Source organism: Lineus longissimus, chromosome 17 (assembly GCF_910592395.1).
Source record: "Lineus longissimus chromosome 17, tnLinLong1.2, whole genome shotgun sequence".
Lineage (NCBI taxonomy): Eukaryota > Metazoa > Nemertea > Pilidiophora > Heteronemertea > Lineidae > Lineus > Lineus longissimus.
The window spans coordinates 14,906,024-14,922,600 of record NC_088324.1 but is presented as its reverse complement, the minus strand read 5'-3'; the positions used below and the strand labels follow the sequence as shown (position 1 = coordinate 14,922,600).

The following is a 16,577-nucleotide window of genomic DNA, read 5'->3' as shown; positions in this document are numbered from 1 at the left end:
AACATCACTTGGGATTAGTGGTCCACGAAAAAAGACGTCAGCTTGGTCCATGTTCAACGGTAACGTGAGTCGTAACGCTGATCTTCAAGATGATAGAGCAATGAAGCTCATGGCACTTGTTCCGTTGAGTAGTAGTGCTACACTTGATATGTAAACTTACCTTTGTATACTGATATGTAATCTAACCTATGTATATGGATATGTGAGCTAACACATAGACTGATATGTAAACCGACTGAGAATAAAGAAGTTGACATCTCAAGTTACTGCTGACAATTGATTGACGATATTGACATCAGTCGATGAACAATCCCACAAAACCAACATTACCTCCTTCCTCTTGGATTAATTGGGATCAATCAAACTTTGAGAATTCGAATGCAAGCCGCAATTACATTTTTGCTTGTTTTTTACTTTCCACAGGGTATTCCACAGAACCGGGCTGGAGAATTAACAGCATTAACTTGTTCAAACGTTTAGGAGGATATTCAGCCAAACCTTTCCAATCTTTTATTAATCAGTATTTTATGTGATTTTTAACAACGTCCAAAGTGCACTCCTAATGCATTTTCCTTTGCAAACTCCATCATTCAAGGAGTGTTATTTTCATTAATGTTTGCCAAAATAATGTTAGTACTCCACACGTGTGCTGGCTGGCAGTTTTGTGTAATGAAGATTTTTACTCACTGTGTGCATATCATCTCATCCCGGTAACGTCTGATCAACTGAATCGGCCCTGGATACCTGCGAAGACAAGAGACGCACAATGAAATTTTTTTTAAAACAGAATAATGTTTCAGATTAAATAAAGAATTTGTGATTAAACAGCGCTACCCTGGATGCAAGATGAAAACATGCTAGTGATTAATTAATGGAAATACGATGCGGAAAGTAGATCAGTCTTTCTTTGGGAGTGGCGAATGATCAACTGAACTGAGATATTCTCTGCGCTGAAAACAAAGCTAGCTATGGCATCAAGCAGATTTGAAGCTGGATAAGATTGGCCAGGACAAAAAAGCCAAGTCTAAAGGCTTAACTGAATGAGAAAACATCGAATTAAGTTAACGACAGCGTGAGTGACAAATTTGTTTTGAACAACCATGCCCTTGGACGAGACCAGTCAGAAATGTCTTCGCAGTTGTACATCATAGTTATCTCAATGAGATGGCAAAACCACGTTTTCATGCTTTCTGCCAAGATTCATGTATAAATGAATAATTCTGATTGATTTGCATCAAAATAATCGAATACCTCCTAATGGAACTGCAGATTAAAACTATTCCTTCATGCTAGATCAATCCATTTATCCATCTGAAGGAATTCATGGATTTACTGCCTAATGTATTCATTGATGTTTTGTTCATGTTAGTTGAGGCTTATAAAGGAAATTAAGGAGCAAAACTGGTATTTCTGGAGAGGATATTGTCATTTGGGGCAATTACACTTACTTAGCCGAATTTACTAAGGAAATGAACGATCGGGGGCGTAACTAGCCAAGTGTAAGAGACGACATGATGACGCTCTCATAACGTATTGACCTCGTCATCAAAAGTTTGCGGCTTTGTAAAAATGGAGATGGCAACTCTTTGTCAAACTTATAGGAGTTTCTAACGAACCGTCCCAGAGTAATATTAACTTATAGAAAATCAGAGCAATCCGGCCAGTTCACTGAATCCAACAGAAGTAGATCGATCGCCAACGGAAACCGACAGCGGGTATTTTCATGGCTTAATCAGCCGTCTGCTAATATTCTGAACACAACGGGAAATGAACCTTTAGAACGCAGCATGATAATTAGACGTCATTCTGCGGCGAATGAAAAGAGTCACACCGTGTCGTGCAAGACTTCTCTAATCTTGATGAGTTGAGTTCAGTTTAAGACGGCGAGATCTGCTGTACATGATGTAGTTTAAGTGTACAAGATTCAGACAAGACGGAATTCTGATGTTAAATCAGTCCATATTGTTAAACTCTGAAGTTGTACAGGGTGGCCCAAAATATTCATCTGCATTTAGGTATGGAATGTCATTCGCCATCCTGAACGCCAAGAATGTGGCAATGACATGAATGAAATAGCCAGGGGCCACTGTGCTCACTTCTAGCCCTAAACATGACTGTGTTGGCCCTACATACAATGCTTGACTTTGACCATTTTAGCCAGGAAAAGTAGCTCAAATTGACCAAGATTTAGCTTCATGATCAATCAGTGTTTCCTCAGTAACATAGCATCTCATCTGTATCCAAGGCCACGGCACAATCAATTTCAACCAGTCCCTTCCTCACCATTCCTTCATTGGCTTCCCCTTGAGGATAATTGAAACCAAGGAAAATGGATATAAATGACTTTTTAAAACTCTTGCTTTTTATCAAATATAATCAGTAAGATTTGTGATGACAGCTCACAATCTAGACTCAGATTCAGATTCAAGAACACCCATATCCACATTAGATACTAATACTAAGATATAAACTGACACAAGACATAAATAAGTCATAACTTTTTCTACAGTGAGATACAAAACTGATCAAATCAAGGAGTCCAGAGGATACAAGTCCGCCTGGAGATGCCTCAAATATTTCACCCTGTGACCGCCTTGTCATATTTCATTCAATTTACTTGGTTTCCATGGCTACCGGCTACAACTTTATTGAAATCCGCCAAATATTTTTGTGAAAGTTCATATGAAATCCTTCGAAATGATAAGATACTAATGTAATTTGGATTTGAGTGTAAATGATTTTTCTGGAGCAACTTCGACTTCTGGCTGTGATTGTACTGCACTGGTCGATTCAGTTTTCTGGCCTACTTTGAGAAAAGCTCAGAATCATGAATCGGAAACTGCTTCTCTGGAAAAACACCCTCAGCCATCCAGAGCTTTCAATTGAATGCCGCAATATTTCTCACAAATACAATTTTTACGGATGTCTGCGATAACATGTTTTACAGTGAAAACTCTTTGATTCATGATCAATTTATTCCGCTTTACCAATGAAACTTTTATGCCCTAACACGTTTCGACACCTTCTTTGAAATAAACATTAAATTTGTTTTGCTAGATTGATGAGGATATGTGTCAAAGCCACTAAATCAAACTGTACAGAATTGCTTGAAATACTTCAACGCTTGAAGCGAACATTTGACAATGGATAACATCCAAGACATTTAAAATCCTCCTCGCATTTTCACATCAATTTACATCTCAAAGAGCCGGTATTTAATTTCATTAACGAAATGAGCATTAGTCAAAATCAAGACTGGCAGATACGGTTTGAGTACAGGCGGCAGCATTGTCAGCTCTCGTTCATGGCAGTAGCACCAATCTGGAGCAATCACGTTGGGCTTTTCATTCTAATTTGTCACTGATGTACTGCTGAGGTGCAGTTTGTAATGATGCTTCTACTGCGAGCATGTATCTCAACTTGCAGCAGTGACTTGCCCTCTCATACTCATAGGGCTTCGAGCTAAGCATATTTTCAAAGCTTCCACGCTGCTTCCAGGCTGCTTCGACTAGTAGTACGAACCACACAATTTCCCCATCGATACCATAAATCACGAAGCTAAGCCTGCCTTTTAGTCAAACAGCACAGCCAAACATTATCAATCTTATTTCGAATGCTAAACAAAACATTGCATTCTTTGCACAGTCACTATGCATGTACCATTTTGCCAATTTTCTCAAACACAAATCAATTCAGCAGGACTTCTTCTGCCGTTCTGGCCGAGGGTAATGATTGGACAATTCATCATGTTTGATGCAGCGATATCTCTTGGATGACCTTCTTGACAATACTGTAGATTCAAATACTTTTGTAGAAGCAAGAGCCCAAGGCTTTGAATCACCAAGGCCAGAACCATGTCTGTGTTGATATCAGCAGGCCTGATAGCCTGGAGTATGACAGGTGCATGGGAATGATTGACAAACATGACATCGGGATAACACTTAGGTATTAATCACGACATATACGTCAGCATCTCTTGTTGGTAGCTCAAGCCTCTTGTAGTCTCGTTCCAACTGACAAGTGACGTGTCTTTAAGCCTTCATCTGAAAATTGGCAGTTCTCCAGGGCTGTCTTCATCGCATCACGACTGGAGTACCCTTTTGACAACTGATTGAACTTAACAGCACATTTTGATTGATTAAGTCGTCAGAAAAAGCTCCCAAGTGCCGGGCTGTGTTCAAGGGCCAGTTTTACGTCAGCAGGGACTTGGTATCGGTCGAACGAATCCTTGAACTAACAACCTGTCATTTCGCCTGCTCTTGCTCGGGACTTTGCAAGTTACAGCAGAACGCCAGCGCTAGGACAGAATGCAGAGTGATCAACTGACTGCCGATAATGACGCTCTTGAATAGATCAGTTGCAACTGGATTGAAAATTTCGCCTTTGATATCTTGGGCACATCTTAAGTCATATATTCTCGCAGCATCATGGCAGGGGGAAGAGTTGCTATTGCCCCTTGGGATTATGTTCAAGCACATCTAAACCCTTCAGATGTAATCTTAACACAGTTGGCCCTCCGAGACTAGATACTTCGCTCAGTGTCTTATGGACGAAACGCAATGAGCTTATATCATCAACAAACTTTATAGTAATCTTCATTTGTTTGAGTGTTTGAAATAGATCTCCGTCCCAAAGGAATGGGGCTCATTTTGTATCGCTCGAACTCTAGGGATCCAGGCTGTACTCCCATCAATGTTTCCAATATCCTTAACCTTTGCCACCATCAAAGTGCTCCAAAAACCTATCTGCTTTAATATGTCAGCTCACAGCAGTGACTGACAACCCTTTGTCTGTCAAACGTCAAAACAGCAAGAAAGATCTGTCTCAGAGCGACGGAGCTTGGTTCTTATCACAGTTTCTTACTGCCTTACTGGAGACAGTGGATAAATTGGTGGGAATCCTTTGGGAGACTGGCTGGCTTTTCAACCACAGCAACCTACTTTGATACTAGGACAATTTCCTTTGAGTGTACAAGCGTTGATCATTGACAACATGAGCCTGGTCAAGTTGAATGAGCTTCTTCCTCTGCCTATACTCGGTAATCTTCATGTTACCAATGTCATATTTTCTCCAGGGATGGTCATCCGAGAGAGGATTCCACCGATTTTGTCATTCCATATAGTCGTAAGTTTCATACCTTCCTTGTACTACTATAACTACCATTGAAACTGAGAATCCAATATAAATCCAGGTTAGTCCGTCATCATCCTCTATTACAGCGACAGGTCTGAATGTTAACAATGAGAAACTCCCTTTGTTATCAGAATGCCTTGTTTTGCAAATAGTGTGTCCGCCAAAAAAGCTGATATCTGGTTGCATCAGTTAACAGCAGTCTATCTGTGAGGAATTGAATACAGGGGAATAGTATCTGAGTTCAACATCTTGTCCGCTGGAGCCTCAGATACCAGCAATGACACAAGTGTATACTGTTTGAGGGGAAACTCGTGGACAAGAGACAAAACAGGGTTCTCATATCACTGCAAGTTTGTTAAAAGATTACTATCACCTGTTAGCTAAATATGAGTGATTCTGTGAGGAATGGAATCCAGAAGAAAATGGTTGACAAAAGAAGCTTAGCTTTGCGTAAATATATGAAAACACAAGCGTCTGATATCACTGCAACTTTGTTGAAAAGATCTCAATGACCGCTATTGCCTCAGACTCCAGATACTGAGGAATTGAATGGGAGGAAAGAATTTTGGGTGAAAGACGCTAAGCTTTTAGTAGTACGACCGAACTCTCATTTTCACTCATTTCTTCACTTATCTTCACCACTTTCCTGAACAAATATTGAGATCTATTGAATTGCATCACTTCAATGAGAAAGCATGATTGAATTCATCAGAAAATTCATAGAAATATCACGAGCGATGAATCTGAATCAAATGTCCCATGACAAGTTGTCAGCCCTTATCTAACTATTAATATTTACCATTCTTTAGAGTGTTGCTGTGAAAATATAATGGGCCGACCAACAAATGGCTTCTGCTGACAATCTATGAGCCGTTGGAGCCATAAACCAAGGCACAAATATTTTCAATTGCAGGCTATACAATCATCTTTGAGTATGATTTCTGGCATAGCAGCAAATGTGGATGATCCTTGCAATGTTGATGATGAAGTGTTGAGAAGCAACCATAAGTTATTATCAGTTGAAGGACAATAAGTATGTACAAAGGGATTTTCCTTGCGATCTTGTGAAGTTCTGCCCAATATTCCAATGTGACATGGCATAGTATTTGGGTAGTGCCATCTGGGATTAACCACTTCTCCATGATGGACTACAGATAGCTGGTTTGAACTACATGATGATGAATGCACAAGTTAAGAAAAGACGTGGCCGTGCAGCCCCCCACGGTCCCCTTCCAAGAATCCGAGGTTTAAAAATCATTTATTATCTAGAAACATTTAGAAAACAGCGTCGGCATTATAATACACACCCCCAATACTCATGTTGCCACATTGTCTATTTGAAGGTTGATCAATGTCACCTTCTGCTTGAAAGAAGGTGAGAGTGCAATTTACTCAATATTTCATGAAATATGATATTTGAATCATCACTGCTTAAAATAGTGGAAAACTGATAAAAGCTGGAAATATTTTACAATTTCATGTCCTTCACACATAAACAAAGTCTTTTAGCTATGTAAATTTTAGTGAAACGCTTCAAAATTAGAGCATTGTATGCCCTTTGAGACTGCTGTGTCACCATCTCACGTGTTGTTTTACAGTGCATATTCCATGGTTGTATACCGGTAACAAGTTTTCATACTTCTGAAAGGGTTAAGGTATTACCATCCTAGGGAAAGCAAACTGCACACAGAAATCAAGACGCCTGCAAAATGAAACATAAACGTCTGGATATGAATAATATCTTGTAAGAGGATTTCAAGATTGGTGAAAATCGAATTTCACGAGTTATTCTATCGGTCTTGAATACTCATCGTCGTCCGTCACAGTGCTCCAGTCCAATACTTAACACCATGTCATATTTAGTTGTCTAGCTCTCTGTATTGGCTCCTATAAGCATATCTTATTGCAGGAGAATTTGAAAATACGATTTCCCCTTCATCAGTTAGCCCTTCCGCATGCAGGCAGCCGGCCGGCGTTGTGAATACTTATATTTCAAAGCAGATAAATTGATCCATCAGTAGGATTTTACTTAACTGAATAGAAGTCAAGATTCTCGAATTTAAGCTTTTCTATAATACAATGTTCACAGAACAAATCTACTTCGCAAGCAAGGTGCTTCACCCATCTGCGGCATCTGACTGAGTCGCTGGACACCTAGCATAGGTTACAGAAAGAGTGAAAACAGTTTTATAAGAGAGGCCACCTTTCTATGTCGAGACTTAAGTAGATCCTCCGGATACACACAACAAAGTTACAGGAAGATTAACATCATTAAGTGTTGCAAAGTCACCCCAGTGTGCTGAAACCTACCAGCGTGTCGTCTCTCCTCACAGCATATCAGCGTAACAATAGTGCCAACGATGAGGATTTGAGCTTATTGATCCAAGCACAATTGTACATTATATACGCAACGCTCCGGAAAGCTCATGGCTAGTTCTTTTGGAGCGTTTCGGATACAGAAGTTTCGGATATAAAATTTCGGATACAAAGTTTCATCATGTCGGACAAACTCATGGACGCGATGAACTCCGGTTTTGTTGTTGGGGCGATTCACGGTGCGTATTTTTTCTCTCTTTTATTTTTAGTCCGCAAATGTGATTGCCAGATCGGTGGCGTTAAAGCGTAGAGCATTGGTTATGATTGAATCTAGGTACCCACTTGGGGTGAGTTGAATGTTAATATCCTTGGGCTGTGTTTTCTTCTGATTAGATCTCTAATTTCTAAGGTCTGTCATGGGTGGGAGTCATTTGGACAATATCTCACATCAGTTGTTTTATGGAGGGGAGACAAGATTGGGGCAAGTGTTTTCGATAAATAGGGTTCGTTGATGAAATTACGATAACACGTTGACTATCTCCCATGTCAGTACTGAGGGATAGTGTTTTTGAGATGCAATCTACTCGTGGGCGAGTTACTTAAGATGCGCTGAGACAAGAAGAAATGAACACAAAACCAATTCCATTATCAATCAATGATACCTTAAAAAGAGACAAGCATTTGTCTTGGGATGAAAAAATATCTGATCGAACCTCAAGATACAATTTTTTTCAAGATGACAGCCGAAACCCAAGGGACACAGGTCTTTCAGCAGTATTTTTCCAATGAGCATTCCTGATAACATTTTTATGTTCCCTGATGGATACCAAATAGGATTATCAGTACCAGCATGGCAACTGTCTTAAAAAGATACAATGTTTGTTGATGACATTATGAAAGCACTCAGAGTGAATAGCGATTGCCCTGACGGTATCGAGTTGTTGCCGTCAGGAACTGGTGCAGTCAGATTCTGTATGTTTTATCGAATTAGACAAAAACAATGGTTTGTCAATTTTGATACTTGCAACAATGAAATCAAAGGTGACTATATTATTTTTTGAGATAAGATTTCGAGGTTACCTTTCTATTTCTTCCATTTGACGGATAGAAAATAGGATTAGTGGTTTGGTAATGGAAGTTTGTGGATGAAGTTACAAAACCACTCAGAGTGTGGTGGATGTCAATAGCTAGTGATCAGCTTGATGGAAACTCAAGTTTTTGCGGCAAGACACATCTTCACTTTCGCATTCCTTTTATTGAATGATACAAAACTGTGGGTTGCCACTTTCGGTGCAGATGGCAATAGTTAAGTAGAAGTTGGATCTGCAGGATTTTTGGGTTTTTTGCAGATAGTCACTTGGCTGACTTGTTATTTACCTTCACTTCAGACTGCTGAGCTTCCTGTCTAGCATAAGAAGTGAGTGTAGTCAAACCTGTCACCATTCATTATGCTGCCCTCTGGTTGCCAAATAGGAACTAGGCCTATATGGGGAGCCTCATACTTGTTCAGTTTGAAACCTTTTTAAATGATTTCATGGTTGGTCGTGGAAAGTAGACATCGACTGTGAAATACATCCGAAGTGTAGGACCTCTTCCGCCAAAGCTCATGACGTTTTTGATACATATCCAAGGGTTAATACTGCCCAGCACAGGTGCAGGACACGTAGCCATTACAGCAAAATCTCTGAGATAACTCAACTGCTGAGCAATCAAGGTTAAGCTGGAGAGAACATCTTTTCACCAAAGACCAATCTGGATTTTATGTCTCAATCAGGTGAATGAGTGGTGATTATCACACGAGGATGAATCAGAAGTCACGTACCTATCGTGATACATGTTACAAGAATGTGACTTGATTGCTGAAGAAAATTGAATGGAATAAAAAGCTGACATTGCCTCTAGTATCGTGAAAGCAGCAGTCACTGCTTCAATTACCTCAAGGGTGGACAAGAAAACTGTCTCCCAAATTAGGGATGCAAAAAAGAAGTATTTTCTGGCTCTGAGGATGGTCCAGTGAGCTTCTTAACACTTCAACAAGTACCTTAAACAAGTTTAGGAGTCAAGTTAGTCCTCATGTCGAAAAGACAGCCTCTCTTCCACTATGCATCTGTCCCCTATATCCTTTTAAGCCCAAGCAAATGAGAGCACATCCACACCATGATGACTTCCCTTCTTACCGTTATGACTACCACAACCCCACAAGAATGAGGGATAACTACAACGCATTCTACAATAACCTCAGTCACGCCAAGCAAGATAAATAATATCATCTCCTGTTTATCCTTCTCACTTTCCAAGGTCATGGGCAAGGTCATGCTCCAAGTCCGAGGGGGATAGCATGCGTAACGCGTCTTACCTGATGAATGATGAATAGGACTTGATGAGCACCTAACAGATTTATTCCTTTGAGAAAAACATCGAGGACACCAACACTGATTTAAACAACTTCACTACAACAAATCATTCTGCTGTGTAATCATGCATGCTCTGATAAACCAAATATCTGACCTTAGGTCATCACGATGCAACGCATGATACTTTCTATTCACAGAGGATAGCCCAGCCCCGTAACTGGGCATATACATGGTAGGCCACTCAGACACCACCAATTTGACCCCCTATAGTTCCTGCCTATATTCCCCCTCTAACCGACTTGAAATCCTTCATCTCGACTTTTCAAAACATTCAAAACTATTCCAGAAATATCAAAGGGGCAACATGACTACAATCATTCTAATTGGATTCGATAGACCCGGGGCTAAGTACATTCAATGCTTGAATCAGTTACATCGATTGTATTTCTTCTTCAATATTGGTTTTTACTCTGCATCATATTGGAGATGGATAGAGCAATTGTTGTTTTTGACAAGGCTGATATATGAACTTTTCATGCGGTGCAATAAAAATTTAATGAGGCCCGTTGTACATTTTCATTCATCTCTCATTAATTAAGAAGTCATTAAATTCCATCCTATCATGGATGGATTCCATCCAAAGCCGACAGAAGAAAACAGGAAAAGACAGTATATGATGTGATATGGTTAGATTGCCAGCCAGACATGTGAAAACTGACTTTCTGTTGAACAGAGCTTTGATTCAATCTCAACCTCCCTCAATTGAATTACATTTCTTACGCTTTGTGTCTGAATATATTTTATTGGAAATATTAGGACTGGATCGAATTAGATGTCAAGATGCATATAGAGAGGTTTTTATTTGCAAGTTTAGGGCCTTGTTAGGGGCCTGCAGTTCTTAAACCACTAGAGAAATAGGATTTGGGTAAAACAAATCAAGGATACCACTTTTATGACCCGAACTGAACTTTCACTTTCATCCTAAAATGATATTTCCAATAATCTCCAATTCTAGAAACTGAGTGATGGATCAGTTTGTTTTACCAAAGCTATCAGGTGGCCCGGACTTTAGAGGGTTAAACCCCAGGGGGATGTTAATATGGGAACAATAATGACGATCCTAGCTCCTCCGTCAAATAGCCACCTCATTAATGACATGAGGGAGAGCCTTGACCGACACTTGTTTAGCAGACAGGACATAGCGAGATATTGGATGGGGATTGCACCCGTGATTTAATTTCACGGTCCTCTGATCCGCTAAGGGCAGATACCGGCTAAACCAGGATCTGGTCAGCCAGATTTTGTGTCTAGGATCGCCAAGGATCCAACTCAACGAAAACATTGCAACTCGGTTGGCAGAAAGAGATTTACAGCCAATAAGATCCTAACACTTCTGAAGAATGAATCCATTACGGTAGAACAACATTTGATTACGACTAAGAGACACCTGCAACGTGTCTGTGCTGACAAACTATCTCATTTTATGAAAACAACAAGTCACTTTAGTTTGCTTTATGTGAGAGAAACCATCGCTCAATTATAACTACAGTCAACATGACAGGTCTCTCATTCAGTTGCTGTTATTACAATTACCTGTCAGAAAAGTTGCATGTTGTGAGAGAGATGCCGTTGTGATTGAAATAGACAATGCCCTTGTAAAGGGTGTTTCAGAATTGAAGCAGTTTCTTGTGCTTCATTGCTTCCCAGAGTTAGATTTTATAGGCAAAGTTCAAAGAGATAGTCCTGAGAGAATGCATAAAGAACTGGAAACAGGCAAATCTAACTCCCCTCCAGATCACAAGCACAGTCCTAGCAAACTTTTCTCTCGCCTGCAACTATCATCAATAGATAAACACTTGTCTCAATGACATGACCTAAAACACATTCACTTGAAATCGCAACATCTACAAAATTTATCCCAACAACTATTCGCTAACCTTTTCTCACCCCCATGATCCTGATTTACTGTCCTGAAACATCACAGACTATGCATTTTTTAACACGGAGCTTGTGGCAAGGCCTTTCATGAAAAAAATATGAGACCAGATACTTCAACCGCTCATTGGTAGTTTGCACTTTTGCCAGTCGCCTGTTGTGACTGTACTTTATTGCATTTGATTGTATCTGCCAGAGTTAGGTCGGATTCTACTAAGGCAGCTTGCAGTTTTGTAACTTTCACCAAGCATTGCCATCAGTTACAATCGCATAATTGCTCTACGTCTTCTCTGTGTGTTGCAAGCTTTACTGATTCTTCCATGACCATAAAATAATCACCATTCTGATTGCTATGATATGAATATGAGAATCGTATCACTTTTTATATTACTGCGATAAGTGACTGCTAAGTATTGTCAGATCGGATTCCTATTGCGGCAGTTATCAGTGAGTCGGCCTTGGTTGTCATAGGTACTGGCATCATGTGGCCATGCCTTTTAATGATTTTTTTCTGTTACCATGTATAAAAGGATATGCCCGCAAGTTCATATGAGAACTACATATCTTTTCTCTATAATTACAGCGTAATAGTTTTCAATTATGGCTATTTTTAAGTTGGATTGACAAGAATATAAAGTAACTCAAGTGCTAGATTGTCATGCTTTGTGATGAGGAGATACACACTCGTGTTCATCAATACAATCTGACAACCTGAGCCCAGCTGCTCAAAACAAATTTTGTCACTAACTCTGTCATTAACTTTACAAGCGATATCTCCCCCCCTCAGTTAGACTTCTTTCCCTACCAAGATATCATGTACTCCTGGCATTAGTGACAAAACTTGAGAACAAAAGTACTCAATCAAGGACATGTCACCCCAGGGACCAACATCTGCTGTCCTTAGAATGGAGGTGTGCCGAGTACAGACGTCATATTGCTGAGAAATGACCTATTTGGGGCCGAACTCATAGAGACTGGCAAAGATGTCCTGCTCAAGGACAATGACAACATCAGTGCCCATACCAAGCAGCGACCGCTGGGTAGAATCTCTCCATTGTTGACGGATGGCACAAACAGTCCCCAAATCTAATTTGCAACCAGAGCATGCACATCTAAATAAGTAATTGGTGTCAAATCACACAGAAACAGCAACCAAAACAAAACCTTAAAAAGTTTATTCAATTTGACATTTTGACCTTGACCGATACCACTTAACCAAATTTGATCATCCTTTTTTTCTGCCAATAATATAATTACAGGTGGAAGTCCAAGGTTTAGGCCGAACATATTCTCTGATTCACCGCCCGTACCAGATATTTCTTCAGGGAGAGGGACACTTTTATGCAGTGATGGTTGTCCACGGCTGTGACATTATTTTTTGATATTATCGACCTAAAGGTCAAGCAATTTCTCCTCCATTACGACAACATCTATAAGTTAATGAGTAATCATCAGAGGACACAATACATCTTGCTTATCCGTCTCCCGATCAGAGGAGATTCATCAGTTAACCTTCATTGCCGTCATCAACTGGCGTGGCCACAGACTGCTTAGTTTTCATTTGTCCAGCATGTTCCCAACAGCGTACGCGGAAATTAGATAAATGATATATGATTTGCTACATTATTAGATGATGATCAATTGGGGTAATTGTGATTATTTTCTTAAGGACGGTTTCCGCTGGACGGGCGTTATCACTGGGGTAATCATTGGTCTCAGATCAATATAGTACGGATGCTGTTAGCGGAGCTGAAAATATTGCACCAACAACACCACAATTTTGAATATTCTATCTGCAGACTTTTTAAAGGCCCTTTTAAGGTAACAGATAGAGGTTTATTGCCATTGTGCTGTTTGAGCTAGAGAAATATAGGGTGGAGGAACTATTTCACTGTGAGTTGCAGTCCAGTGAATCATGAAACAAATGTTTAACAGGTCACATTTGCAGTCTAATGTCTTGTAGCAGGATCAAGTAAGGCATTGCATGACTTTATCGAGTCATTGGGGCATGTAGCGCAAAACTGTCTCTAAAATGCAACAGTGGGAAACGGTTAACTTTGGAGCAGACGTTAACAACAACATCAACCACAGCAGAAAAACAGGCATCCGCCACAAAACACTCCTCTGAGGTCAGTAATCTCCCAAGCAGATCTTTACTGCAGTGTACCATTAATAGAGTGGTTCTTCTGGGGCCGCAGTTTTTAATTTGCGTTGATGATAATAGATGATCATGAGGATGGCTTGGAACATGTTTTGTAACCATTGTATGCATGGCTGGGTTATCTCGGAAGCAGTGGTTTATCTTATAGCTTTATCCAGCTAACCAAGGACCAGGAAGAAGCCACCATCTCCAAATAGAGCGGCTGACTTTACAGCTGCAGCAAGACATTATCAGCTCTTCTCTCATTAACTGGCGGAAACAACATCAATAAACTGACCCAATGAATGGCTACATAACACCAAACAGCCACATTAGTACAACTGATGTTTTTGCCATGGATGCAAACACCACATAACAGCCAAGCAGCGGAGGAAACTTTAAATTTTGTTTTTACATTAAAAGTAGATTGGTTTTGCAGTGACGTCATTTGAGCCTGCTTCACCAATATAATGCTCCATGTGTTGCTAACGTCAATGTCATTGTTGAAGTCACAAGACTTCATTACCATCATTCACCCGCAAGTCTTCCCATTTTTTACACTCTCCACATCCAAATGTTAGTCTCATGATGCTGGCCAACACATGACAATAACCTCAATTGACCACAAACACATTTATAAAAACTTCCCGACATTCATGGGCAGCTTGTTGACTTTTATTTTACCCCAAACCGCAAGCCGGCAGTCTCATCAAATTGGTTACCACTTTCAATGTAGCAAGTGTCTTTTCTATTATTTTCATGACCACAGAGGGACTCCTAACAGTGCCTTGATGGTGTCACTGGTCATGTATTTTTCCACGTTATTACTTTTCAGTTGTGTCTGATGGTTGGCTTGGCAGCATTATTACCCCCTTAGGGTCAGACGGGCAGCATTCATTTCCAACATCGTGTCCTGGTCTTAGGGCAGGCAGGATAGTTTTCAATAGCAGCATCAGTATTGGCATGTTTTGAAAAGGGAAAATGTGTGTAGGGCTACTGGCGTTCTAGCACACTTGAGTATCTTACCTCCACCCCACAGTGGCACCAACATGTACAATAAACCTACCTGAGTAGAAGAAGGGGAGAAAATGTCATGGGAGACCACATGTTGTAAACATGAAGATGTATTCGTACAAGTTGGGCTGACCAGAGGATGGACTACCAGGTCTGATCTGATCCATGGGGGCATTCCATTTAGGGCAACATTGCCTCAGCTGGTGGCGGCCACTGCCACCGTCCGACTGGTAACTCTGTGGTCAGATACGCCTTGACTGAAGAGCTAGTAATACGAAACACACTATCTTGCTTTGCCATTGATTTAAGGAACTAAGGAATATGGTAAACACATTGAATCTTCTTTATATAGATCTGCTGGCGAGCAAGCTGTTTGGTTAGGTTGGGAGTCGCCTGTTCGTATCTGTATCATGCTGTGATATCACAAGTTGACATAGCGTAAACCCACAGGCATTAATTTGTCTGCCCTCATCTGACGATAGTCATATCAATCCAATATCATCACGGCAATACACTATCTAAATCATGTAATTATGAACGAGGGAATCCATGGCGCGATACTTGATTAAGGCATGTCACGTAGAGGGGGTTACAGGATAGTGGCTTCGTTGGACAATGGCTTCACCGAACGCTATGTGATATAGCCTGCAGTTTGTGGTGAAGGCCAGGCTGCTTGGGATTTGGTGATAGGGGAAGGTGTATTAAGAATGTGGAGATTATGCCAGACAGAGGATAAGAGGAACATGGAAAACTCCAATCTCTGCTGGAGATTAAGACGAAAGCACCACAGACCTCGGCCGAGAATATCGCAAACACATGTTGATTTCCTGTCCCGCAGAGGTGGAAAATCCTGATTTTCTTGGCTCTTCCACAGGGTTTGCTGCCTTTCAAAAACCAAATAGCCACACAAAACCTCTTCGGCAGAAGTTGGTTGTGTTTCTGTGACATTTTTGCTACACCAACCAAGCATAAAGTCACTAACACAGACTTAGAAATCCAGTGAATGACTCCCTTCTCAACAATTCAATCAAGAATTCCACCTCTGTGCGCCTCGATACCAGAAGGTCTTCACTCACCAAGTCACTGTAAATATTTTACACCCCTCTCCAACCACTTCTCAGCCTGAAGCGTGCTGTCAGCCAGCATCATCATCAATCAGTTGTAAAATGACCGCTTAATTACGAAATAATTACCTCCTCAGGTTTTTATATATCCTGAAGACAACTGATGCCACAAATCAAAGTGGATAACCTTGTTGGTTTCAAATATTAACTTTTAGTATGTGGGGATGTCGCGATGATAATTCCATCAGGTAAATTAGATCTGTTGTTTGGGGCACGACGGTGTAATTAGAGTGCCTGTACAAAAATTTGGCTAATTACGAAGTGGCTGCCTCGGAACCCATTCGAATCTTCTGCCTGAATGCGGAACATGGCAAATCGCTGAAGTGGAATCAGTCTTTTAGTCACACTAGCAGCTACTAAGGAATGAGTTAAAGTTTAATGGAATCTACCTAATTTCGCTAAAGAGCAGCTTTTGACAGCATCAAATTGCCATCGATTAGTTTGAAAAATGGCCATCTACTCTATCAAGTAAGTAATAAACGCTGGTTGCGTCCCTTGGTGCCTTGTTCATTCATCGGGGCCTAATTGTTCAAATTGCATTAACCACTCATGTTAGGGAGT

The 16,577-nt window shown here is 40.5% G+C and overlaps 2 protein-coding genes across 2 annotated transcripts in view; one reads left to right on the top strand and one right to left on the bottom strand.

The window, feature by feature from the left end:
* LOC135501417 (phosphatidylserine lipase ABHD16A-like) overlaps positions 1-16,577 on the bottom strand; it is a 60,679-nt gene that overhangs the window by 2,285 nt on the left and 41,817 nt on the right. Inside the window, exon 14 of the mRNA XM_064793533.1 lies at positions 688-744. Within this exon, the coding sequence (XP_064649603.1) occupies positions 688-744 (57 nt within the window). The remainder of the gene's footprint in view (positions 1-687; positions 745-16,577) is intronic.
* LOC135501419 (muscarinic acetylcholine receptor M5-like) overlaps positions 7,404-16,577 on the top strand; it is a 43,724-nt gene continuing 34,550 nt past the window's right edge. Inside the window, exon 1 of the mRNA XM_064793534.1 lies at positions 7,404-7,688. Within this exon, the coding sequence (XP_064649604.1) occupies positions 7,631-7,688 (58 nt within the window). The 5' untranslated portion in view covers positions 7,404-7,630. The remainder of the gene's footprint in view (positions 7,689-16,577) is intronic.